This window comes from Carcharhinus amblyrhynchos, chromosome 9 (assembly GCF_965287045.1).
Source record: "Carcharhinus amblyrhynchos chromosome 9, sCarAmb.v2.hapA, whole genome shotgun sequence".
Classification (NCBI taxonomy): Eukaryota; Metazoa; Chordata; class Chondrichthyes; order Carcharhiniformes; family Carcharhinidae; genus Carcharhinus; species Carcharhinus amblyrhynchos.
In genome coordinates, this window is record NC_137332.1 from 80,762,180 (window position 1) to 80,789,639 (window position 27,460).

The following is a 27,460-nucleotide window of genomic DNA, read 5'->3' on the forward strand; positions in this document are numbered from 1 at the left end:
TGTCTGTGTGGATTTTGCGCATTCTCCTTGTGCCTGTGTGGGTTTCCTCCAGGTGCTCCGGTTTCCTCCCACAGTCCAAAGATGTGCGGGTTAGGTTGATTGGCCATGCTAAGAAATTGCCCCTTAGTGTCCAGGGATGCGTAGGTTAGAGGGATTAATGGGTATAATACGTAGGAATATGGGGATAGGGCCTGGGTGGGATTGTGTTCAGTACAGGTTTGATGGGCCGAAGGGCCTTTTTCTGTACTGCAGGGTTCTATGTAACTCAGTTCATACATTCCTTTTTACTTCTTGGACTTGACAATTCCCTCAATCCTTTTTAGTGTTAATCTGCTAGTTTCCTTTCTCCCCCAGCAACACAAGTCATTTACCAGTATCTTAGTGAAGTGGCCATGATTTAGGTAGATGCCTTGACATTGAGTGCAGAAAGACTATTGAGGGGCAGAGTACAGCACTGATAAACCCGATACTATGCTGGGAGGCAGAGTGTACATATCACTGATAAACCTGATACTCTGCAGTAACAGTTCAGTTTTATCTCTGAAGCTCTCACCCACATGAATATTAACCAGAAATAGCCGGGAAATGGAAATGCAAAATGTTACACAGACCCTGTCGTTTGCCATACAGACCAAAAGACAAACAGCAGTAAGTAACAGCAGATAGTATTCTAAGGAGGGAGATACATGTGGGATTTGCAAACACAGTCTAGCAGGATTCCAACTGCAAAAAACAGGACAACCAAATAAATGTTCTTGTAAAGGTTAAAAGAAAATGCCTACAGAAGTTTTTGGAAAAGTTTACCTAATTTTTAGTTCCTTTTCAGATGGCATATGGACTTGAATCTCCTGCCCCCTCCCCCACTCTGACGAATCTATAACATTTAGCAATTTGCATTAATGCAGGAAAGTTTGTGACTCAGCAATTAACTCTCCCTTCTTCCCTACTCTAATGAAGTACCATATCTCTCAGAAACTACAAGGCCACAAGCACCAAGAATGCTGTCATTTGCAAGCGAGTAGCCTCAGAGTTCACAGAACTTTGTCTCCTCTCACCAAGTTCAGTAACGAAGACATTATTTTTGGAGTGTGTGTGTGCGGGGGTGGGGGGGGGGCATTGTGTATAGAAAAGAGAGGGGAAAAAAAAATTTAACAAATGCGGTTGTCCTACAGTGTGAAACAGTACTCTGATTGTGTGCACTGGAAGCAGCCTCTGTAGATTCCTTCACACTCTGCAACGAGGCTACATTCCCATTGCTATTCTGAGCAGACAGGGCTCCTCTGCTCTACTGGCCCTCTTCTCGAGCAGCACTGATGGATTAACTGAGCAGAATAGGTTCTGTCAGAAGCAGTCAGCCGCTACGAGGGCTATGAACTGCTTTCATTAAGAATATACCACAGCGTCAGACAACATGGCCGGTTATGAAAGGACAGTGAGGTCTATTGTGAGAAGACTGACAAAATCCCTTGTCTGAATAATTTATTATTAGTTACTGTCAGAGAAATGACATGGTTATGAGCGGCAAAATGCAGTCTGACGAACAGTGCTGTCATGTTGGTCATAACACAGGGTTACCGTACACCAGGATCACATAAATCCACAGGTGACACCCTTTTCTTTTATTCTAGATTGTGGTCCTTTACAGAAAGGTAGGGCAAGGCCAGTGTACAACAAGCCACATGCCAATTCTGGGATGACCATCTCCAAAAGATTACATCCTCATGAATAACAGAAATAGATTTTTACCCCCAACATGTGCTGAATGCATCACCCATCTGATTTCCTGAGGGCACCAATTCACCATACCTACCTGAAGTACATATACTTCCTAATCCAGGAATAACACTTACATGCTGAAACCAGGCACAACTTCATCACACTTTGTCACTGCAGGGACTGCTGACTTTCAAGTGTGTGTGAGAATAAGTGCAAAAGGGCACCACAGCCCGACTAGTTCCTGGGTTTGTGTGGTGCCCATCAAGGTGGTTGCCTGATTTATACTACTGTTCATGGCTTATATAGTTCCAGAATTATATTTGTGCAAATGTGCTTGCTATTAATGTTGAACACTAACCACAAAACACACTATGCAATCAAATCCACGAGACAAATCTACGTGAATCAGTCATAGGCAAGGTTTAAGAGTGATATTGCCCACAGGAACATAAGCAGCCCCTAGAAATGTGCAGCAACTGAGGGGAATGGGGTTGAGAATTTACAGGTCAGGTTTTCGTGACTTGCTGAGGTGGTCTGTGCACAGAGGTGCACATCTAGATTACGGCTTTAGACCAATGTTTCTTTTAAAATTACATTTAATCGCATCTTGAATACTTTACTCACCAGGCGGACACCTGCATGCAAATCTGTTCACCTCATCCTTACACACGCCGCTGTTTAAGCATGGCTGACTTTCACACTCATTGATATTCATTTCGCAGTGCGTCCCCGCAAAACCTGACATCAGCAAAACATCAAGACTCATTGAAAACCTTTTTAAAAACACATGGAATAATCCAAATTTACTGCTCAAATATGGCAGTTACCAACAATATTTAAGAATACATTTCAAACTGAGTGGAATGAGTAGAAGGCTTGATGCTGTTATTTATTACCATCCATCCTCCATATCATTCCTCATTCATAGGTGTTAGTGTAGGCTCAACTGGTAGCATCCCCACCTCAAGTCAGAAGGCTGTGGCTACAAATCCCATGCAAGAGACTCAAAAGTGAAACCCAGACTAATACTCAATGGACTACTTAGGAAGCACTGCACTATCAGAGCTGCTGTCTCCCAGATGAGGGACTGAACCGAAGCTCCATCTACCCTCTTGGTGGGTGAAAGTAAAATATCTTAATGATGCTATTTTGAAGAAAAGTAATCAGATACTTGGCAGAGAGGAACTGTAGGTACAAGCCACTTTGTACCACTAAATGGTGAAAATGGCAAGAATCGGAGACGATTACCAGCACTGCCCCATTGGAATTTGCAGTAGGAGTGTTGTGGTATTACTGTTTCCTTAACATTAAGTGCTGTGAAACTGATCCACATGTTTGCCGATGGCATGAGAATATGGAAGATAAAAACAAAATCAGCAAGCAAATTTGGATATCCTGGGAGAACAGATCAGACTCTGGTATTTTTAATGAGTTTGCAGCACAGTACACCTTGTTGACAAGATAATCATTTCAAGCAACCAGGACACCAACCCTCAACATGAGACTGGATTTTACTTGGACATGAAGAATGGCACAACCTAATGTCACATCTCAAAACACGGCCATTCATATTCTTTCTGATCACTTCCACACTTGGTTGGCTGCACAAATCTAACGTGACACAGAATGAATTTATGTTCAATTATGTTGTCACATAATTCATTCAACATGCCATTCTTTCATTTTATAAATCTCACAGGGATAAACATGTCAGAAGTTGAGTCATTTTGACAAACCAAAACCTAAAATATTGCTCAAGACATACTACTTATTATTCTTGCTTTTTACTACTTTTTATTTGCAGAAGTTAAAATCATACATAGATTGGCTGGTGCTGGACTTACTGTCTACCCCTTTCCTGTTTATTTCAGGCTATTTCCGCCATATAAAGTGTGGTTCTGTTGTAGACAAATGACTAAAGTTCTGACTCTCATGATTAGTCAATGACTCAAATCATTGTCTTATGACATGACTACAAACCTTGAATGTACGTGCAGCTAATTTTTTTTTTAAATCTGCCTAATAGTTCCAATTTGGAGTAGGATTTTCATGCTTCCACTCTGCCAATTCCTACCTGGCATGCATATGCATTTGAAATCACCAATCTGGTCCAAGCAGGTAGCATCATTCTTGCATGGCATGGTAAGGCACTCATTAATGTCCATCTCACAGCGTGGTCCTGAGTAACCCACAGCGCACTCGCAGCGGAAGGAGCCCTTGGTGTTTACACATTTCCCTCCATGTTCACAGGGATTGCCTCCTATAGTAGAAATGTATGAAAGGTCAGTGACAGTGACATTTGCTTGGGTTGTACCCACTGACTCCTGTAGAAAATCAATATTACGTTACCAGTATACACAATTACATCTTGTTTATCAAGAGAAACGTACTCCCTCTTCTATCCTCCATCAACATGTGCTTACTCTGTCTTTAACATGGTAAAGCACACAAAGGTGTTTCACAGACAACATGTAGCACGGGAAGTGAATTTTATGCCCCCATCCCACTCGCATATTTGAAGGTGGAATGAGTATGTAAAAATCAAGTGCCTTCCCGCCCACCCCTCACCGATCCCCAGGTTATAGAAGAGGGTAATAAAGCACCAGGCAATCTGCCCTGTGGTGAAGACACAAACAAGGGGGCGGAGGGAGGGGGGGGGGCAACCAGCTGTTGGGCAAGTTGGGGAGGAAAGAAAAGCACCTCCTTCTGGGGCCCTGTTGCCTCTAAGAGGCACCTCACTTCTCCAAAACACACCCCACCAACTCTCGAACATGATCCCTCAGCCCCACTGGTTGCAGTACCAACTATGTCCATACTCTCTTGCGGTGCTGCTAGGACGACTGAGCTGCCAGCCAATCAGATTGGTCAATAACTCCCTAGAACAGGACTCGCAGTCCAATGGGCAGAAGTAATATTGTTGTGGGACAGTTGGATTTAATACTACTGGAGGATTTAAACTTTGGGTCGGGGGGTGGTAATCGATTGCCCACAAAATCCATCCTGCGGAGCCCCTCAGAAAGAGATTGAGGGGAGATGGAGCAAAGATAGATTTTAAGGGGAGATTTCCAGAAGAGTAGATACGAAGTCAAGATGTTTGAGGAGGGAATTCTTGAACTAGTACTGGCAGCTGAAGGCATGGTCACCAATGGTGGGGTGACAATTGGGGATGATCAACATTGGAGATGCAGAGATATCTCAGAAGGTTGCGGGGCTGGATGAAATTTCAGAGACAGAGAGGGTCGAGGCTGTGGAGTGATCAGAAAACAAGGGCAAATTTTAAATTTAAGGCTTTGCTCTTTACTTAACAGGGAAGCCAATGTTGACTAGCAACAACCACAATGGGTGAATGGGGGCTCAGTGAAACTGAGGGCACAGGCATCAGAATTTTGGAGAACCTCATGTTTACAGTAGTTGGAAAACAAGAGATCAGTCAGCAATGTACTGGAGTAGTGAAGTATGGAGGCAACAAAGGAATAAATGACAATTTTAGCAATAGATGAGTTTAGACAGCAGTGGAGTCAGACAGTACTACAAATGGTGGTGATGTGAGATTGGAAGTTCATCTCAATTACAGCATCAAGATTGTGAATGGTCTGGTTCAGACAGTAAAGCCTTTGACAAGATCCCTCATGGCAGATTGGTGCAGAAGGTGAAGTCACATGGGATCAGACGTGAGCTGGCAAGGTGGATACAAAACTGGCTCAGTCAAAGACGACAGAGGGTAGCAGTGGAAGAGTGCATCTCTGAATGGAGGGCTGTGATAAGTGTGTCCCTCAGGGATGAGTGCTGGGACCTTTGCTGTTTGTAATATAAACGATTTGGAGGAAAACATAACTGGTTTGATTGGTAAATTTGCAGACGACACAAAGGTCGGTGGATTTGCGGATAACGATGAAGACGATCAGAGGATCCAGCAGGATATAGATCAATTGGAGACTTGGGCTGAGAGGTGGCAGATGGAGTTTAATCTGGACAAGTGTGAGCTAATGCATTTTGGAAGGTCTAATGCAGATAGGAAATAAACAGTAAATGGCAGAACCCTTAAGAGTATTGATCGGCAAAGGGATCTGGGTGCACAAGTATACAGGTCACTGAAAGTGACAATGTAGGTGGAGAAGGTAGTCAAAAAGGCATACAGCATGCTTGCCTACATTGGCTGGGGTACTGAGTTTAGAAATTGGCAAGTCATCTTGCAGCTTTATAGAACCTTAGTTGGGCCGCACTTGGAATATGGTGTTCAATTCTGGTTGCCACACTACCAGAAGGATGTGGAGGTTTTTGGAGAGGATACAGAAAAGAGTTACCAGGATGTTGCCTGACATGGAAGGCATTAGCTATGAGGAGAGGTTGGAGAAACTTGGTTTGTTCTCACTGGAATGACAGTGGTTGAGGGGAGACCTGATAGAAGTCTACAAGATTATGAGGCATGAACAGAGTAGATAGTCAGAAGCTTTTTCCCCAGGGTGGAAGAATCAACTATGAGGGGTTGTAGGTTTAAGGTGCAAGGGGAAAGGTTTAAAAGAGATGCACGAAGCAGTTTTTTTTAAAGCGGGTGCCTGGAATTGTTGGCGGGAGAGGTAGTGGAAGCAGATATGGTAGTGGCTTTTAAGGGGCATCTTGACAAGTACACGAATAGGATGGGAATAAAGGGATATGGTCCCCTGAAGTGTAGGGGGTTTTAGTTAAGTAAGGCAGCATGGTCCATGCAGGCTTGGAGGGCAGAAGGGCCTGTTCCTGAGCTGTAGTTTTCTTTGCTCTTAATCAGAGTAAAGGATTGAGTCAATAACTGGTAAACAGAGTTTGTGCCAGGAATCAAAGATAGTGCCTTTAGTCTTCTCAACATTCAGCTGGAAGAACTGTCAGTTCATCCAATATCAGGTAGGCAGTCTGAAAATTTAGTAGTGGAGTCAAAAATATTGAGGGAGAGTTGGGTGCTGTCAGAACATATGTGAAGAATGACACTGAATTTTTGAATGATGCTCCCGTGGGGTAATGTGCAGATGAGAATCGGTGGAAAAGAATAGATCCTTCTGGGGCATCAGGGGGAATGGGGGAGCAAAAGGAGAAACCAATGCAAGTGATTCTCTGGTTACGATTGGATAAATAGGAAGGGAACCAGGCAAGTACAGTCTCACCTGGCTGGACAACAATAGAGGGGTATTGAGGAAGGATGGTTTGATCAAATTTATCTGCAGACAAGTCAAAGAGGACAAGGAGGGATGGTTTCAATAACATAGACGGATATCATTTATGACTCTGATGAACCACTGAAACACTATGGCCAGGTGTAAACCTGATTGGAGAGTTCAAACTTGGAATTCCCAGGAAAGGTGAGATGAATTTGGAAGGCAACAATATTCAAAGATTTGAAAGGGAAGGTCAAAATGGGGTAATAGTTTGCAAGGACAGAATTCAAGTATCCCTGGTCTTTGCTTGAACATGCTGCAATTGGCTTCAAACCACAAGTCAGGGAGCAGAAACGCAGCCAGAGATTCCCATTCCAGATCAAAATTCGCAGTAGGCAAGCACACATGCGCAGACTAACAAGATCAAGCTCAGGCATCCAGCAAACTCCAAAGCATGAGATTACTTAAAGAATGGTCACTTGTGTGAAGTACCATAAGGGATATTGTTCTGGTTATGAATTCCTGTGATACATATCTAAGACTATAAATTAAATCTTCCTTTGGGATTGAGAATTACAACATCGGAGCACAATGCTATTGTAGTTTCATTTGCCTGATGTAATAATTCCTTCCAAAATAATAACTAGAGCAGCAACCTTACTGGCATTAGGGCAACTGGGTTTGAACAATTTTAACAAAACCATGCACATTGCAATATATTATGAGGGCTGTAGGGAAACCACTGATAGCAGGTGACAGCAAGGTGCTTAAAGGCTCTTCAGAACAAGGAAGTAGTTTTGTAAACTTGTTAGATCAGAGGTTGTTAGTCCTTACTCTCCTTATCAGTGCTATAGTCAGAATTCCTTTCTCTCCTCATCCTAAAGGAACATACAAGGAGTTAGGTGTCTGAGCTTTGCTTTCATAGTCATAGCAAGGGCAAAAGTAGCAGGCGCATGGAAAAACTATCACTTCCAAGCTCACCTCCAGGTCTCACTTCATTGCAATATTGAAACAATATTCATATTCATTGCATTTGGGTCAAAATCCTGGAACTCCCAAACTAACAGCACTATGGGAGTACCAGCACCACACATGCACTGTGGTGGTTAAAGAAAGTAATTCACCACTATCTTCTTAGTGGTTGGGGTGAACAGTAAACGCCACACTGGCATTTATTTGCCAATGATGCCCACATCCCAAAGAAAAAATATAAAAAACTGAATTGCTCATCTGTAGAACCAACATGCTATGGAGGAAGATAATGTCCAGACACTTACCCAATGAGCATTCATTGATGTCCTCATCGCAGACAGTCCCCCTGTATCCTAGGGGACAACTACAAAAGAAGCTGCCCTTGAGAGGATTGGTTTCACATGTGGCTCCTTCATGGCAGGGGTTACTGACACATGCATCATCCACCTGACAGAATATCCCTAAAAACAGAATAAACATTATACATGCAAAAAAAACACATTTACCACTTCCTCATTGGAGGGGAAGGAACAAAATGCACAGAATTACATACATCTTGTTAACATCCCTTCCCTGCCCTCTAGCTTGATCCACAAAATAATTTAAAAATCCACCACAATCAATTCCAACAGAACAATTTACAATCTGTCCTGAAATCTTTTCTGTTATAATTTTTCTCTATTGATCATAGGGACAAGAGGGCAAGTTGAAAAAGAGATTAAAAGGTGCTATATCAACACTTGCTTTGTGATTGCGATTTTAAAGCATGCATCAAATAAGACAGTGAGTAAGCCAATCATTGCTGCCCACTTGTACCTAAAGGCCTGGAGCCCAACATGAAGAAGGTTCAATTTGGTGGAATACCAGGAACTTCTCTCAATCAAGAGACTGAAGGAAAAGAATTGGCATTTCTAAAACTTTCTAAAAAGTTGAAATGCATTTTGCTGAGATAGACATTTAATCAGTAAGAGAATCGAGAGTTATAGGAATCAGGCAGCAAAGTGGAGTTGAGGATTATATCAGGTCAGCGATGATCTCACTGAATGGCGACACAAACTCGATGGGCTGAACAATCTACTTCTGCTCATACGTCTTTATGGACTTCCAGAAAAAAGACTGCTCTGGTAATATTGGAAGACTGTCTATCTGGTGCTATTGCCTGTTCACACATACACATGTTTAAATGGCTTCCCCCTCATGTTCAGTTGAGGAATATTAAATGTTACGATTGTTTATTTTTGGCACTGTGTCTTGAATATAGGATAAACTAGAGGAATAAAACAGGGGTCATGTGACCTGTTCCGAATTCTGGCCAAGTGTGTCTGGCTTGGTTACTTAAAATTAAGCAGGCCCAGATTATTTTATTAGGAAGGAGTTGCAAGATTGGTGACTAGTGGAGTGACGCAGGGATTGGTGCTGGGGCCTCAATTGTTTACCATTTACATAGATGATCTGGAGGAGGGGGCTGAGTGTAGGGTAACGAAATTTGCTGATGACACAAAGATGAGTGGAAAAGCAAATTGCGTGGAAGGCGCAGAAAGTCCGCAGAGAGATCTGGATAGGCTGAGTGAGTGGGCGGGGACCTGGCAGATGGAGTATAACGTTACCAAATGTGAGGTCATCCACTTTGGTAGAAATAATAGTAGGAGGGATTATTATTTAAAAGGAGAAAAGCTGCAGCATGCTACGGTGCAGAGGGACCTGGGGATCCTTGTGCACGAATCGCAAAAACCCAGTCTGCAGGTGCAGCAGGTGATCAAGGAGGTGAATGGAATGTTGGCCTTTACAGCAAAGGGGATAGAATATAAAAGCAGGGAGGTCTTGCTGCAACTGTACAGGGTACTGGTGAGGCCGCAGCTGGAGAACTGTGTGCAGTTTTGGTCACTGCACTTGCGCAAGGATATATTGGCCTTGGAGGGAGTGCAGAGAAGGTTCACTAGGCTGATGCTGGAGATGAGGGGGTTAGCCTACGAAGAGAGATTGACTAGGCTGGGTCTGTACTCATTGGAGTTTAGAAGGCTGAGGGGGGGGATCTTAGAGACATTCCAGATAATGAAGGGGATGGCCAGGGTAGAGGTAGAGAGATTCTTCCCGCTTAGAAAGGCTAGCAGGACTAGAGGGCACAGCCTCAAAATAAAGGAGGGGGGTGCAGTTTAGACCGGAGTTGAGGAGGAACTTCTTCACTCAAAAGGGTGGTGAATCTCTGGAATTCTCTGCCCGTTGAAGTGGTGGAGGCTACCTCGCTGAATATATTTAAGTCATGGGTAGATAGGTTTCTGATAGACAAGGGAATTAAGGGTTATGGGGAGAAAGTGGAAAAGTGGAACTGATCCACTTCAGATTAGCCATGATCTTATTGAATGGCGGGGCAGGCTCGAAGGACTAGATGGCCTACTCCTGCCCCTATTTATGTTCTTATGTTCTTAAGATATTTATACTTGTACTGACCGGAGCAGCTGCACTAGTCATGATAGGCTGATATGTCTCCAATGCCTAGGAATGTCAGGATTTGCAAATGCTTATATATTGTAACCATCTATTTAATTCTAAGATAGAACAGAGTTGGGGGTATAGAAGATGGTTAATTAGCATTTCTACCTGGATACAAGGCTCATGTGATTCACGGTGCTATAGAGGTGGGCTCCAAGAGAGAAAGAAGCCACGATACACAAAGCTGGAGGAGCTGCCATTTGTCTAAAGGGATGAATGTTCAATTAATTTGTCACCATGAAAGTCACTTAGCTGTAAAAGGGAGCTAAAAATCAGCTTGGACTGATTCCTGGTGAATGAAGTGTCCATTTAAGGAGCAGGATAAAGTAGAAATATGGAAGGAGATTTTCAGCCGTTTTAAAACTTAAAAGAAAATATCTGTGGTAATAAGTTGCCTATAAAAATACCGTTTAATTAATATTGCTTTTTGTTTGTTACAGTACAAGTCTTAAAAACTTGAAATCTTGACATAACCTTTTCAGACAGTTAGTCATTGGAAGTTTGAATTTCTTTTTAAAAGTTTCATACAAGGATCATAACATTAATGCTTTCCTCATATTTGCATGACACAATAATAACATGAAGAGCACATAACTGTTTCTGTTGATTCATCAAGCAGAGAAACTAAATTGCATTTAACAGAATGCTGGGCATAGTCGTCTAGGATCTCAAGCTATACACTAAGAAAAATCAACCAATTTGGTTTACTGGAATAAGTCAGTTATAATTCTAGATAAACTTTCTCCACTTAAACATAGGGAAGTTCAAAATCACTGTCTTCCACCTCAACCGATAACTTTGTTAGCCCACTATCCTTTCCATCCCCGTTCCCAATAACTAATTGTGACACTCATCTCAAACTAAACTGAACTGAACTGTTTGCAAACTTGTTATCCTTTCCAAGCCTAAACTGAGTTTTTGACCCTACATCCTCTCCATTTCAAAGATTATCTACCTCCATCTCTCAAATATAGGCCATCTCCTCCTGTATCCCAGCCTGTTTCTAAAACTCTCGTGCATTTTGTTGCCAGCAACTTTGACTATTCCAATGCTCTTGAATCAAGTGACTCTGTCAGATATGATCACAGGATCCCTGCAGTGCAGAAGGCGGCGATTTGGCCCATCGAGTCTGCATCGATCACAATCCCAATAACCCTCCTTATTTACCCTAACCTGACACTGGGATTAATTTAGCATGGCCGATCAACATAACCTGCACATCTTTGGACTGTGGGAGGAAACCGGTGTACCGGAGGAAACCCACGCAGACACAGGGAGAATGTGCAGACTCCACTCAGATACTGACTCAAGCCAGAATTGAACACGGGTCCCTGGCGCTGTGAGGCAGCAGTGCTAACCACTGTGCCACCGTGTCACCCCTGGCTGGTCTCTCATCTTCTACATTTTGTAAACTTTGAGCATCCAAAACTCTGTGAATGTAAACCTATACCTTGTAACACTTGCTCTTCACCGGAGCTTGCTGATTTCTATTTGCTTTGGGTCCACCGACAATGCAATTTTTAACGTTTTCACTTTTTTTGTGTTCAAAACCCCTTAGAACCTAGCCTCCCCCATTTCTTTAACTTCTTCCAACCTCAAAATACCTTTTATTTATACTGTACCTTTAACATGGCAAAATTACCAGAGGTTCTTCGCAGGAATTTGATCTAATAATCAAACTGCATATGGAAATATGAGAATGATCCAAAACTTAGTCAAAAAGGAAGGTTTTGAAGAGTGTGTCTTAAAGGAAGATAGATTAGTAGTAAAGGAGAGATTTAGTGAAGGAATCCCAGAGCTCAGGGCCTAGGCAAGCAAAGCACTGCCACCAATAGTGGGAACGATTAAAATTGGGGATATTCAAGATACTGAAATTAAACAAGCGCAGATACCACAGAGCGTTGTAGGGCTAGAACTGTTAACTGAGGTTGAGAGGGGTCAAGCTATGCTGGGATTTAAAAACAAGGATAAGAATTTTAGGTCAAAGTGTTGCTTAACTGGGTGCCAATGTAGGTCTACGAGCACAGAGGCGATGGTTGATTGAGCCGTCATGCAAGCTAGGATACAAGCAGCAAAGGTTTGGATGTCCTTAAGTTTACGGGGACTGGAAAACAGGAGGCCGGTCAGGAGTACATCAATATAGTCAAGTGCAGAGGTAACAACGTTGTGTGGCGTTAAAAAGGGGGAAGTAGGCCGGATTAGAGGCAGAGCAGATATGTGGTCAGAAGCTTTGTCTGGTTTAAATACGACACCAAAGTTGTGAAAAGTCTTTTTCAGCCCAAGACAGTTGCCAGAGAAAAGAATGAAGTCAGTGGCTCGGGAACAAAGACAATAGCTTTATTTAGTATTTGACTTGAGGGAATCTCTGCTCATTCAGTACTGGATGCCAGCCAACTAGTTAGATAATTTACAACCCTTCCAGAACTGTGCCTTCCTCCAATTCTGGCCTCCTACGCATCTCAGACTTCCTTCAACCCAGCCATTGACAGCTATCTCAACTGAGCTCTGGAATTCCCTCCCTAACTCTCTTCCACTTTCTGCACCTTTAAAACATTCCTTCAAGCCTAACTCCTTAGGTTATTTTATCTGCGCAGACATCATGAAGCATCTTGGGATATTCTTCTGCATTGAAGGTAAATGCGAGCTCTAACGCTGTCCTGAGACATCTTTACTGGATGTTGGTTGGAACACTGAGCCTCTCACGCCTGTACCACCATTCAAATGAGATCATGGCTGATTAGTGACCTAACTCCACAAACCTGTCCCTAATTTATGTTCCCTAATTTAAACTCCCAAAAAAAATCTCAGATTTAAAATTAACAATTGATCGAGCATCAATTGCTATTTATGGGAGAGGTGTCCAAAGTTCTACCATCCTTTGTGCATAGCACAAACTTAATCTCTAAATGGCTTTAACTATTAGACAATGCCCCAGTAGTTCAAGATACTCAAACCAGTGGAAATTGTTTATCTCTGTCTACCTGATCGCCCCCTTCTATATTCTGAAAATTTTGATCAAATCACTCTTTAATCTTCAAAACTCCAGGGTATAACAACTCTTGTTTGTGTACTGTCCCCATAATTTAACCCTGGGAGTCTAGGTATATTTCTGGCAAAACTGCATTGTACCCCTTCCAAAACATATCCTTTCCAAGATGAAATAACTGGAAATGCTGACAGTACTCCAGCTGTGATTCAACCTGGGTTTTGTAAAACTGAAGGATGATTTCCAACTGCTAGTACTCTAATCCTTGAGAAATAAAAGGCCAGCATTCCATTAGCCTTTGATCATTTTCAGTACCTGACCACCCCATTTTAATGATTTATGTACATGGATCCCAACTTTACTTTTATACACGTTCTCAGTCTACTTCCAAATAATAAACACTCACTCAGCTTCCTGCTCACAATAACGGCCTCTTCTTCAAATAATCACTTACAGATGATTGCATGGCAACTGTTCTGAACAGTTTCTTTTACAGAAGTTAAATTCTAATTGCTAAACGAAATTTCAGTTGAAACCTAGTCACCCACTTCTCAGCTCAGAGTTCCACTACCCCCAAATTACCAATTTAAACACATGAACGATGCACTATATTTATGACAACAGTCACCAACTGTGCACATGCCACAATAGTCTGCACCACCATGCAAGACCTTTACACCCAAGTATCTTGTTGCATTTATAACCTTTTTAAAGGACATTTAGCCTGAGTTGCTTAAACCATACACCACTCAATGAAAAGGAAATGGCTTCCATTTTTGTCTGAAAGCAGGAGACGTAAACGTTGAGAGCTGGGAATCAGCATGAGGGAGTTACTTGAACCCAACCGTGGGAGTTGAATCAGACAGTGGAAATGACAGAATGTTGCAGATGTTAACTCAAACTCCTTCACGTGTTCCACCTAACTCTTCCCAGACAGTTAAATGGGTCAGGTCACTGCCGCTCACTGCTGATACAAAACAGAAAATGCACAGGAAACACCTAAATACTTAGAATTAACAGCAGTTTTTTTCTTGGAGACACGTGTGTGTAAAATGGACGCACATGGCAAGTCGAAATTTCACACATTTGTGATAAGCAATGAGACAATGCGAGTGTTTTTAAAAATACAACAGAAACAGGAGGTTCCTTCTCAGCTGGGAAAGATTATTGGCGAGAATTTGTCTTCAACAGGACACATATGCAGAACAATTGAGTAATGCTGATTTGTAAGCAGCAACATTCTGCAATTAACCGTTTAGCAGCAAGCAAGGTCACGGTCAAGCACAAATCATTCAAACTGTCAGGTATTCTTTTTAAGCTTGATAACTGCATTATTATTAATAACAGACCATGCCAGATTTGTTAAAGCTGCAGCTGTTCTGAATAAACATTGTAGGGATTCTATGAACTATAGGCAGTAAGAAAGAAGGCCATTCGACCCACCAAGCCTGCACCAACAACAATCCCACTTAAAGCCTACTCCCTTAACCCCGCCTATCAATCCTGCCAATCCCCTGACACTCAGGGGCAATTTATCATGGTCAATCTACCTAACCCGCACATCTTTGGACTGTTGGAGGAAACTGGGGCACCCAGAGGAAACCCTCACAGGCGTGGGGAGAATGTGCAAACTCCACACAGTGACCTGAGGCTGGAATTGAACTCAGGTCCCTGGTGCTACGAGGCAGCAGTTAGTCATCATCTTCTCTCATGTGATGAGTACATCCCTTAATTGTAGCACAAAGATTTGCTTGAAGTTGGAGTAAATGCTCATCAAACGGTCATGTCCTTAAACATCAGTTTACTTTAACCAGGGAGCACTTCACAGTATCAAATTTGCATTTTGCACCATGTTCATTATCAGGGCTTGATGCACAATGTAGATATTTCAGTTACTACAGGAATGCTGCAGCTCAGCTCCTGGTGCAACATCCATCCTTTTCAAAATAGTAACTAGGTGGAAGTTTTCCAAGTCACTGGTTTGGGACATAAGGACATTAATACGCATTCAGTCAAGAGCAACAAGGAATGTTTAGTTCCATTATGGACACACAGGATAATGGCTGTAAACATTCCAGTCATGAACTCTCCAATGGCCCACGTGCACATTTTTGTGCCTCAGTTGCAGGCAGAAGCAATGCTATTGCTGTTCAATTGTTTTCCCGATGACAAGGCAAGGAGTGCAGAGTTTCCCTACTTATTACTGACAACCCCAAATAGCTTGGCCTTTCAAACATTTACCCACTGATTTAATAGAATTTGAGCAAATATCTGGCACTTCCAGTTCTACACCTGAGCATAGCAGATACCTGTGGAGTCAAGTCCACTAATACCAGGTCACTAATCCGGCAGCACACTCTGCAATTCTGGAGATCAACATGTAAATTGTGAATACTCATCCTTACTTCTTTCACTCTAACCTTTCTGCAATGTCGTGTGTTTTGAGATTAGAGTCACCTAATCACAAACAAGGAGAAGAGCCTAAGTAAGGGAGAGCGACTCGCTCAAAGACTTTGAATAAGATGGTGAGGTTAGAGATTGTACATGAATGGGATTGGTTGAGATATGCACCATAGGTGTCAAGATGCAGGACTGGAAGATGGTTGGCTTTGGTGGGGGAAAGAGGGCGGAGAAGGGAAGCACTCTCGCCACCTCTAAAGTTCTGTCAATAAACTCAACATGGAGAGAGATCTGGGAGCTTCTCTGGCAACAGAAATATCTGTTGCAACCAGTTCAGGTGGCTATATTCCAGTTAGCAGCAAAAGTTGAAAGATACAGGGCTTGAAGTCGTAGATTAACAGAGGAAGCAGTTGTGCCCGTTTGTGTGATCTGGGAAGACCTTGGATAAACAGGAACATTTGACTTAACCAAACACAGACTAGTTTAGCTCTCATGTAAGATGCCCAACTTCAGTGGAAAATCAGATAGTAGAGACACAGGTTTACAGAGTGTTCTTACATCTTCACAATCTGGATTTGAAACTAGACAGGCTGATGAAATGGGTGAGCTCTTTAGGGAGTAGATAAGTGAATAGATTTGGAGAAAACATAGTAGAAGTTTAACTCAGTATCTAATCCATGTTAATTTTGATTCAGGAAAGTGTGATGGGGACAAGCATTTCTCAGTGCCATTATCTAACATTCCAGTTTTTTAAAATGGCAAAAGAAAAGCAAAATGCATGAATGATTTTTTGAACATGTAATTACTGTAAGACATTTTAATTAAATTGATCCCCAGGTGGACAAAACCACCACTAACCAGCAACCACCAGGTGATTTGGACAGAATATCAGGTTCAGTCAAGATGATGACTTATGCCTTGAACCAGCTGTCAAGTAGATGTAGATTAGTAACCAGTGAGCAGCAGTTATAGTGAAGCAAGTTCAGAAGACGAAAAGGCCATTCAGCCCATTGCATTATGCGTCTTTTATCTCTCTAGTTTTGAAAATTCCCCAGTGATAAATAAGTGTCAGAATTCCCAATGCATGACTTAAACCACTAAATTAGAAATCTATTCATTAATATTCATTTTAAAACAGCTTGCATTTTGGATTGATGAGGAATTTTTCATCTCGAAGGATCATAGTGGACACAGAGGAGGTGGTAGGACACTGGTCTTGTCACTGGACTTGGGGGACCTACCATGGCAAATGGTGAAAATTTAATTCAGTAAAAATCTGGAATGAAAGTCCATTGATAATCATGTTGATTGTTGTTAAAAGTCCATCTGGCGCACTAAATGTTCTTTAGGGAAAGAAATCTTCCACTCTTAACTGGTCTGGCCTGCATGTGACTCCACTTCCACAGCAATGTGGTTGACTCATAACTGTGCTCAGAAATGGCCAAGCAAGCCACTTTGTAATAAATGCTGGCCCAGCCAGCAATGCCCACATCTCATGCATGAATAAAAAAACTGGAAACTAGGGAGGACAGCATAGAATCTTAAAGTCAGTGAAATGTTCTTTGGATGTATTTAACACTCACTCAAATGCAAAGGTGCTGATTAAGGCTTCCAAACCCAATAATGATGTGTAATTCAAGAACCTTAACATCCTCCTTCGAACCAACCATTATTATACATTTCAGAAACCCATGTGCCAAATTTTGGGAATTTGTAGATTGTACTAATGTACAGAATCAAAACTGTCTGACCACTGACTCAGAATGGATACCATATTTGGAATTTGAAATAAGAAACACTAGTTTCACTTAAACCAGTGAAACAATAACACTTGATGCAAGACATTAAAAGACTGCACATCAATAAGATTGTATCTTCTCTACAGCTCTGGCTTAGCAATGCAAGTAGCTGCTGGGATCTAAATTCAATTATTTCAGGTAAAACAGTCCAAGTCTACAGGTAAAATTAACCTTACTTCTCCCCACTGTCCTGACATCATCTAAGACAATCAGGACTTGACTATTTCTATTCTACCCTACATTTAGAAAACATTAATGAATTAAAATTAAATCTCAGAACATAAGCCTTACCAGCTTTGCCAACAGGGCACTCGCAAACAAAAGATGCCACGCGATCATGGCAAGTGGCCCCATTCATGCAGGTAGCACCAGCACAGTCATCAATATTCTCACTGCAATCATCACCACTCCAGCCATTGACACAGACACAGTCGTACCCTCCAATGTTGTTGGAGCAGGTTCCTCCATTCTGACATGCATTTGGCTGCAGTTGGCATTCATCTACATCTTCTGTACAAAACTGACCTAGATTGAAGAAAGGAATGAATCGTTCATAAACAGATTCATACATTTGCATAATCAAGCAGAGAATCTGGAGAAACACTTCACTCACTGTGGGCAATTAATACATGTAAATTCATCCATATATACATTGCAGCACAATAAAATGGCAAACTCAGTCCATATCCCTGTAAAATCACATCCATAAAAAATACAAAAGCAAAATGCTGCAGGAGCAGGAAATTTGCAAAATCAGAACCTGCTTGGAATGCTCAGAAGTTCTAGCAGTATCTGTGGAGAGAGAAAAGGAGTTAATGCTTTGGGTCTGTGACCTTTATCAGAACCAGTTCACAGATCTGGAATATTAACACTTTCTCGGGTCACTGCCTCCAGAAGTGTTCGATCGTCCCCAATATTTTCCATCTTTACTTCTACACGAGATGTTTGCAACTGTAAAGATTTATGATGAAACCTGTGCTGGACAACCAATGTAATGTTCAAGCATTGGCCACACAATGGTCCTTCCTAGCAGCGGCTGCGACTAAACACAATTTACACTGAGACAACGTTGCTGGCAGTATCACAATAACAAGGGACTGTACTAGATTGGAAGGCTGGTCCCAAAGATACTACACTGCCACTCTACCGTCCAATATCCCTTAATCCCTCTTGCCCATCCAGCAAAACAAATTACATTTACATTAATGGCTGATTTTGCTGAATTATGATGCCCAATTGCAGCCAACCACAATCATCACTCCACCCTGCCAGAAGCTAAAGCTCCTTGGGCGGGTACAGGTCGTCAGACGTCAGATGGTCCATCTTAGGCAAATGTCCATTGTTCATTCATCAGACAGCAAACACAGGCAGGCTAATTAAACTTGTTTTGCTAAAACTCATTCCATCAGCTGTCCATGGAATTGTAGCAAACAATATTGATTGATTTCTCTCCACCACAGCAATAATATGTCCTATAAAGAACTTGGGAGAAACTCCTTCCATTGGGTGGTGAGAACATGGAACTAGGTACTACATGGAATTGTTGAGATGATCAGCATGAATGCATTCAAGGGAAAGCTAGATACATACACAAGGGAGAAAGCAAGAGAATCGATGACACAGTTACTTGGAATTAGGATGGAAGGGAGCTCGTGGACAGTATAAATTAGTTATGAGAAATGACCTGTGTTGTGCTATAAATTAAATGTAATTCTTTGTGAACCTGGGGTTATCCCCCAATACTACAACAGAATGTTTACTGAATGGGCATAAGAATACCAAACAGACAGATTCAAATATCTCAATCGCTCTGCAACTCCATCTCCAAAATGTGTTCTAAGCTGATTTCAGCTGTAAATAACAGGAAATTTGAAATTTTTTTTTTAAACCCACCATGTAAATCACCACCATTTGCTTCATGTTGGCCAATTTGTTGGCCACAGCATCAGCGCAAAACTGCAAATTGTCCCCCAACCCCCACCTCAACCTTGAACTAGGATCCCATCAAATTCTGCAGTCAGATGGTTGGAACCAGACCAAATCAATTCCACAACCTCATGTCTTGCTCACTTACCCTGAATGCATTCCAGCTGAAAAGCTGTAGTCACTGCCAAAGGGTCTGAAGCAAAAACTCCTTTGTTCGCAAAGCCTTCCCCCGCTCTGCTTTCAATTAACTCCTATATCCTGTTCGCCTACCTAATTTCAAACATTTCTTTTCCCTCTAAAGGCACCCATCCCTTCCAATCCGTGCAGTGTTTTATCTTGTACCCACCTCACTCACACAAGTACAACAAGAGTGTGAGAGTGCGAGAGCGAGAGAGAGTGCGAGAGCGAGAGAGAGTGCGAGAGCGAGAGAGAGTGCGAGAGCGAGAGAGAGTGCGAGAGCGAGAGAGAGTGCGAGAGCGAGAGAGAGTGCGAGAGCGAGAGAGAGTGCGAGAGCGAGAGAGAGTGCGAGAGCGAGAGAGAGTGCGAGAGCGAGAGAGAGTGCGAGAGCGAGAGAGAGTGCGAGAGCGAGAGAGAGTGCGAGAGCGAGAGAGAGTGCGAGAGCGAGAGAGAGTGCGAGAGCGAGAGAGAGTGCGAGAGCGAGAGAGAGTGCGAGAGCGAGAGAGAGTGCGAGAGCGAGAGAGAGTGCGAGAGCGAGAGAGAGTGCGAGAGCGAGAGAGAGTGCGAGAGCGAGAGAGAGTGCGAGAGCGAGAGAGAGTGCGAGAGCGAGAGAGAGTGCGAGAGCGAGAGAGAGTGCGAGAGCGAGAGAGAGTGCGAGAGCGAGAGAGAGTGCGAGAGCGAGAGAGAGTGCGAGAGCGAGAGAGAGTGCGAGAGCGAGAGAGAGTGCGAGAGCGAGAGAGAGTGCGAGAGCGAGAGAGAGTGCGAGAGCGAGAGAGAGTGCGAGAGCGAGAGAGAGTGCGAGAGCGAGAGAGAGTGCGAGAGCGAGAGAGAGTGCGAGAGCGAGAGAGAGTGCGAGAGCGAGAGAGAGTGCGAGAGCGAGAGAGAGTGCGAGAGCGAGAGAGAGTGCGAGAGCGAGAGAGAGTGCGAGAGCGAGAGAGAGTGCGAGAGCGAGAGAGAGTGCGAGAGCGAGAGAGAGTGCGAGAGCGAGAGAGAGTGCGAGAGCGAGAGAGAGTGCGAGAGCGAGAGAGAGTGCGAGAGCGAGAGAGAGTGCGAGAGCGAGAGAGAGTGCGAGAGCGAGAGAGAGTGCGAGAGCGAGAGCGAGTGCGAGAGCGAGAGCGAGTGCGAGAGCGAGAGCGAGTGCGAGAGCGAGAGCGAGTGCGAGAGCGAGAGCGAGAGCGAGAGCGAGTGCGAGAGCGAGAGCGAGAGCGAGAGAGAGTGCGAGAGCGAGAGAGAGTGCGAGAGCGAGAGAGAGTGCGAGAGCGAGAGAGAGTGCGAGAGCGAGAGAGAGTGCGAGAGCGAGAGAGAGTGCGAGAGCGAGAGAGAGTGCGAGAGCGAGAGAGAGTGCGAGAGCGAGAGAGAGTGCGAGAGCGAGAGAGAGTGCGAGAGCGAGAGAGAGTGCGAGAGAGAGTGAGAGAGTGAGTGAGAGAGAGTGAGAGTGTGAGAGAGAAAGAAAGAAATGGAAAAGCAGGAGGGAATTTAGGAATGAAGTTATGAAGAGAAAAATATTTTAGTTTGTTGGTTTGAGATCCAAGTTTATTTCTAAGCCCTTAATGCTCCCAGTGTTGGTTTTACTTCAGCAAGACATTGGCCTCCCAACTTGGGTAACTAGCAAGGAAAGGAGGATATTGAAAAAAAAACACTGCTGGTCAAAGCTTAGAGAAATATCATCAAATCTTGCGGAGGCAATATTTGTAACCATGAAAGCACTTTTTGGCCCAACCTTTCTCCTGCACCAAATTTTCTGCTACACACTTGTGGAACCATTGACCCCAGCAGAAGCATAGTTCCTCAATGTCCCAACACTCTGCCTTCTCATGAAGGTGCTCATTCATTCTACAAGACCTCAGGAGATGAGTCAGGAGACTCCTGAATAACATTATATCATTCCCAGGTCCTCTCCTGTATTTTCTAATCCTCATCACTAGAAAATGATCAGCAGCAGGAGATTTGGTATTTCTTCCAGCATCTGATCCAATGTTTCTCCTTCAACCAACACCATCAATAGTAAACTGAACTAGCCAAACATTTGCGATCCAAGTTTATTTCTGAGCCCTTAATACTCCCAGTGTTGGTTTTACTTCAGCAAGATGTTGGCCTCCCAACTCAGGTAACTAGCTAGGAAAGGAGAGATGACGTTCCTGCACACCTTTTGGCTACTATAGTTATCAATATAAAAGCTGGGACCACACTTTAAAAGCTCAAGTTTCCTCTCAGACTCCGGAGGTGTGGGCATCAGGTTGATTGGACATGCCAAATTCTCCCTTAGTGTCAGCGCAGCATAAATACGTGGGATTACAGGAAAAGGGCCCAGGTGGGATTTTTGTCAGTGCAGTCTTGATGGGCCAAATGTCTCCTGCACTGTAGTGAATCTATATATTAAATGTACTTAATCTTATCCATGGGGAGATGGTGACTGAACAAGCTTGATGTCAATTTTGAGGCCCACTGAGATGAAGGAGGGACACTCGTGTGGGCCATTCATTAGCCTATGTTGCCCAACACTGGTGTAACTCCCTACACACCTTCAGCAAACAAACTGACAAGAGGGCAATGTGTAAACGCCAGACAGTGACCTGAGGCTCAAATTGACCCTGGATCCCTGGTGCTGAGGGGCAGCAGTGCTAATCACTGTGTCACCAAATATTTCATAATGAGTTATAGCAACTACTTAATCATTTAATAGAACTATCAACTTCAAATGCTAAAAACAAAATAAATATTTGCACCTTGGATGCATGGCTCTCAGTTGGCGTTGTAAGCAGTCAGCACGTACCTCACTTTATTTGCCTCTGCTTTACATTGTGTATCACTTCAGTCATTCTGGCCGGAAAAAAACTACGCAAACAAATCAGCAGCACGTGGCAACTCTGCTCGTGGGTAATGGTTGATAAGATGCCTTCGGATGGGATTTACCCTAGGATTCTCTGGGAGGCAAAGGAGGCGATTGCAGAGCCTCTGGCTCTGATCTTCAGGTCGTCGTTGGTCACCGGTATAGTGCCAGAAGATTGGAGGTTAGCGAATGTTGTCCCATTGTTTAAGAAGGGGAACAGACACTTCCCCGGGAATTATAGACCGGTGAGTCTTACTTCTGTTGTGGGCAAGGTTTTAGAAAAAATTATTAGGGATAGGATTTATAGTTATTTAGAGAGTAATGAATTAATTGGAGATAGTTAGCATGGTTTTGTGGAGGGTAGGTCGTGCCTTACTAACCTTATTGAGTTTTTTGAGAAAGTGACTAAAGAGGTGGATGGGGGTAAGGCAGTTGACGTGGTATATATGGACTTTAGTAAGGCGTTTGATAAGGTTCACCATGGAAGGCTTCTGCAGAAATTGCAGATGTATGGGATTGAGGGTAATCTAGGAAATTGGATTAGGAATTGGCTGGCGGATAGGAGACAGAGGGTGGTGGTTGATGGTAAGTATTCGACATGGAGTTCAGTTACGAGTGGTGTGCCTCAGGGATCTGTTTTGGGGCCACTGCTGTTTGTAATTTTTATAAATGATCTGGATGAGGGTATAGTTGGGTGGATTAGTAAATTTGCTGATGACACCAAAGTCGGAGGTGTGGTAGAAAGTGAGGAAGGGTGTCTTAGTCTACAGGGAGACTTGGACAAGTTGCAGAGCTGGGCCGAGAGGTGGAGGATGGAGTTTAATGCGGAAAAGTGTGAGGTAATTCACTTTGGCAGGAATGACGGATGCGTAGAGTATAGGGCTAATGGTAGGACTCTGAATAGTGTGGATGAACAGAGGGATCTAGGTGTATGTGTACATAGATCCCTGAAAGTTGGGAATCAAGTAGATAGGGTTGTTAGGAAGGCATACGGTGTCTTGGCGTTTATTGGTAGGGGGATTGAATTTAGGAGCCGCAGCGTCATGTTGCAACTGTACAAAACTCTGGTGCGGCCGCACTTGGAGTATTGTGTGCAGTTCTGGTCCCCACATTATAGGAAGGATGTGGAGGCTTTGGAGAGGGTGCAGAGGAGGTTTACCAGGATGTTGCCTGGTATGGAGGGGAGGTCCTATGAGGAGAGACTGAGGGACTTGAGGTTGTTTTCGTTAGAAAGAAGGCGGCTACAAGGGGACCTTATTGAAACATATAAGATGATTAGAGGTTTAGATAGGGTGGACAGTGATAGCCTTTTTCTTCGGATGGAGAAAGCTAGCACGAGGGGGCATAGCTTTAAATTAAGGGGTGGTAGTTATAGGACGGAGGTCAGGGGTAGGTTCTTTACCCAGAGGGTGGTGAGGGATTGGAATGCCCTGCCTGCTGCAGTTGTAAATGTGCCTAGTTTGGGGGCGTTTAAGAGATCCGTGGATAGGTTTATGGATGGTATGGGTTTGGTTTAGGTTAGAGGGTCATTGTTTTTTAACTGGTCGGCGCCGAAAGGCCTGTTCTGCGCTGTAATGTTGTATGTTCATGGGCCTCACTCAGAACCTAGATGGGCCACATGTGGCATCCCCCACAAGCCACAGGTTGCCCACCTCTAAGTTAAATACACACAAGTTTTCCTTTGGGACCTAGCCACCTGCTTGATGGGGATAAACTAACTCTTAAAAACATCTCGATGTGCACTTGGTGCAATCTTAACTAAACAAACATTCTTCAATTTATAATTTAAGGCAATGCAGCAAAAGCTCTTCACATACCTGTCCATTCAGGTGTGCATCGGCAATTGTATGTGTTCACTCCATCCACACAGGTGCCTCCATTCTGGCAATTATGCTCAGGGCAATCATCAATGTTTATCTCACAGTCCTTCCCACTGAATCCTGCCAACAAAGAATGAATTTAGTTCATGGATTATTTCCCAATATAAAGCACTCACATTCTATAGCTAATGTGCATGTTTCAGCACTAAATGAGCCAGTCACACACCCAACCAAAGTGACCAACTCCCTTTTTCAACAATCCTCCATCCAACACAAACCATTGTTCTCCTCAGCAACTCTTATTTCTTAGTGTGCAACAGACCACTACTCTCCATCTTCTCCAATGCAGCCCCTACAAAGTAGGTTATCTGGTCTCCCAGTGTATGCAGACATTCTGCAATTGGACACTTTTGCATAAATTCTATATAAAGAAAAGTATTTGGCATTTTTTAAACTTTTGCCATGTGCTTCACTTTGTACAGTGACAAACAGAAATTATTCCTTCTGTTCAGAAGTGACTCTCCCAGAACTCAATCAAGAGCACAATTTTTTAACTTGCAGGTTAGGAATGTTTTGCCAAGTTAAGTTTGTTTATTCATTAGTGTCACATATAGGCTTATATTAAAACTGCAGTTAGTTACTGTGAAAATCCCCTCGTCACCATGCTCAGGGTACACAAAGGGAGAATTTAGGTCAATGCACCTAACTAGCATGTCTTTTGGACTGTGGGAAGAAACTGGAGCACCTAGAGGAAATCCATACAGACGTGGGGAGAACGTGCAGGTTCTGCACAGACAGTGACCTAAGCTGGGAATCAAACCCGGATGCCTGGTGCTGTGGAGCAGCAGTGCTCACCACTGTGCCACCATATCCAGTTCAAAAGTGGAGGATATGGTTATCACTATAGCTATTTTCATCAAGTACTACGCTAAGTTGCAACACAAAAAGTCATAACCAAAGACCAAAACTATGGTGACCTCACTTTTATTTGAAACATCATTTTGTACTGCAGTTTTACTAATGTCCCAGAATACAAGAACCTACAAATCTTTTATGTATATATAAAAACAAGATGTAGGCTTCTTCCATCTGTCCCAGAGTGCCAGCCAAAATAATGTTTCTTGTTCAATTCCAAAGTCATACCCATCTTTGGTGTAGGATTAATGCCAGATTCAATACGAAAACCAGATCATTGCGTGATGCACTTAAATCAAAACAAGGTTCAAATGAGCTTCATTCAGACCAGCAGATCAAGTCTTGCAGCATCTGGGTTGTGTGTTTGTATGTTAAGTACTTTCATCAATATCCTCTTGTACGGTTTCCAAGAAGCTTGTTTTTCTAGTACTGCACATCCTGTAACATTGTGAAGCTCAGTTTCCTGCAAACCCTCTCCCTACAGGCGACTGCCTTGCCTACTTAGTGCGATAGCTCCTGATTGACCTTGGAACAGAGTAAATAATGTCAAGAGGGACCCACTATTGCAGCTAATTGTTTAAGTAATTCACCTGCAATTTCAGCTTAAATGTTTCCTCATTGGCAAAACACATTTCCTGGCCAAGATCCTCAGTCAGATTATTAAAAAAAATGACTTTATACATCAGCATGAGTGTTCAGCCACACGTTCAAAGTGATAGAGGGGGAAAACAAAAATCACGTAAGCAAGTGCCAAGCAAGGGCAGAATACCATGCTTTTAACACAGAATACCTTTGCCAGCAGAGGTGGAAATAAGACCGTTTGCTTCAATTAACTTTTGGCGATGCAAGGGACAGTAAGTGAAAAAAAAATGAGCAAATGGGGGGTTCAATTAATAATCAAATTTCCTCCCATCCTAAATAATTATGTAAACAGCTAGCTGCAACTGGGCAAGGCAGCCAGCAACGGCCTGAGCAGCACTCCTCACTGGGCCATTGTGATCATCAGTGTATTAAAATAGCACTTACATATCCCAACAGTAATGCAGCCAATTCCGAGAGCATGTTCGCAGCTAGCTACTTGCTGAGGGTACAAGGAATGAGCAAACTGGAGGGTCTGGGTCATAAATAGTTATAGTGTGCTGATAGTCTGTGATAAGCCCTTATTAGATCCTCTTCCCCCCCCTTCTTTCACATTTTCCTTCTTCTCACCAGAGGCTGCTGGGTCAGACTGGAGTACGAGCCCTTGTGTGGAAAAGGCTATCGATGAGCATGGATGGTACCTACCAAACTGTACAGCCATAAGTAGTAAGAGTGGGAGCAAGTCCTTTGACTCCTCACAACTGCTCCATCATTAAAAGATTATGCTGATCTGGCCATGGCCTGAAGTTGACTTTGCACACCCCCCAAATCCCTTCACAATCAAAAATCTGTCCAACTTGGCCTTGAATATATTCAATGTCTCAGCATTGACTGCTCTCTGTCAAAGAGCATTCCAAAAATGAACAACATTCTGAAAAAAGAATTTCCTCCTTATTTCCATCTTAAATGGGAGACACCTATATTTAAGCTGTGTCTTGCAAACCTAGATTCCAGCCTCCCCTCAGCATTCACCCTGTCAAGTTCTCTCAGAATCTGGTATGTTTCAATAAGATCGCTTTTCATTCCTCTGAACTCCAAAGAGTAAAGACCAAACGTGCTCAAGCTTTCCTCATAAGACAACATCTTCATCCCAGGAATCAGCCTAATGAACTTTTGCAGAATTATTTCCAATACAGATCTAACCCTTAAGTAGGGAGACCAAAACTGCATTAAGTATTCTCAGTCTGGTCCCACAAATGCCCTGCACAACTGGAGCAAGAGGTGTCACGAAATAAGTCACAGTGAGATATAGTTCCTTATTAAACTAACAATACATTAACTGGGCAAGTAAGGTGGGAGAGGAGGTGATGTCACTAGATAGCAATCAGAGAAACCCTGGCTGAACACACGCTCTCTAGGGATGCAATGATTTTCAACAGTACAACAACACTGTCATAGTTGGCAGCATATAACACGGTACAAACCAGCAGTTTTACTGGAACCGCCCCAGTTGTGCACTTTCAACTGATAGAATAATTCCAGATGGAGGGAGTTGTCATTCTCTATTTCAGTTATCTTCCCTCTCATGCTGTTTCTACTCTGGCTGTGATCAGATGGACCTTGAGTCTACTCCTCAAAGCTTGCTGCGAGAAAGTAAGCAACCGCTGACTTGGAGAAGATCTGCTCCAATGTTTTCTTCCCTGCTGGAGTTGTACATGAACCTG

General features: G+C 43.2%; 1 protein-coding gene across 1 annotated transcript in view; it reads right to left on the reverse strand.

Annotated features, from left to right (window-relative positions):
• LOC145347959 (neurogenic locus notch homolog protein 1-like) overlaps positions 1–27,460 on the reverse strand; it is a 158,424-nt gene that overhangs the window by 69,147 nt on the left and 61,817 nt on the right. Inside the window, exons 5-9 of the mRNA XM_080195979.1 lie at positions 24,240–24,362; positions 17,781–18,014; positions 8,120–8,275; positions 3,791–3,976; positions 2,341–2,454 (exon numbers count right to left, since the gene is read on the reverse strand). Of these exons, the coding sequence (XP_080052105.1) occupies positions 2,341–2,454; positions 3,791–3,976; positions 8,120–8,275; positions 17,781–18,014; positions 24,240–24,362 (813 nt within the window). The remainder of the gene's footprint in view (positions 1–2,340; positions 2,455–3,790; positions 3,977–8,119; positions 8,276–17,780; positions 18,015–24,239; positions 24,363–27,460) is intronic.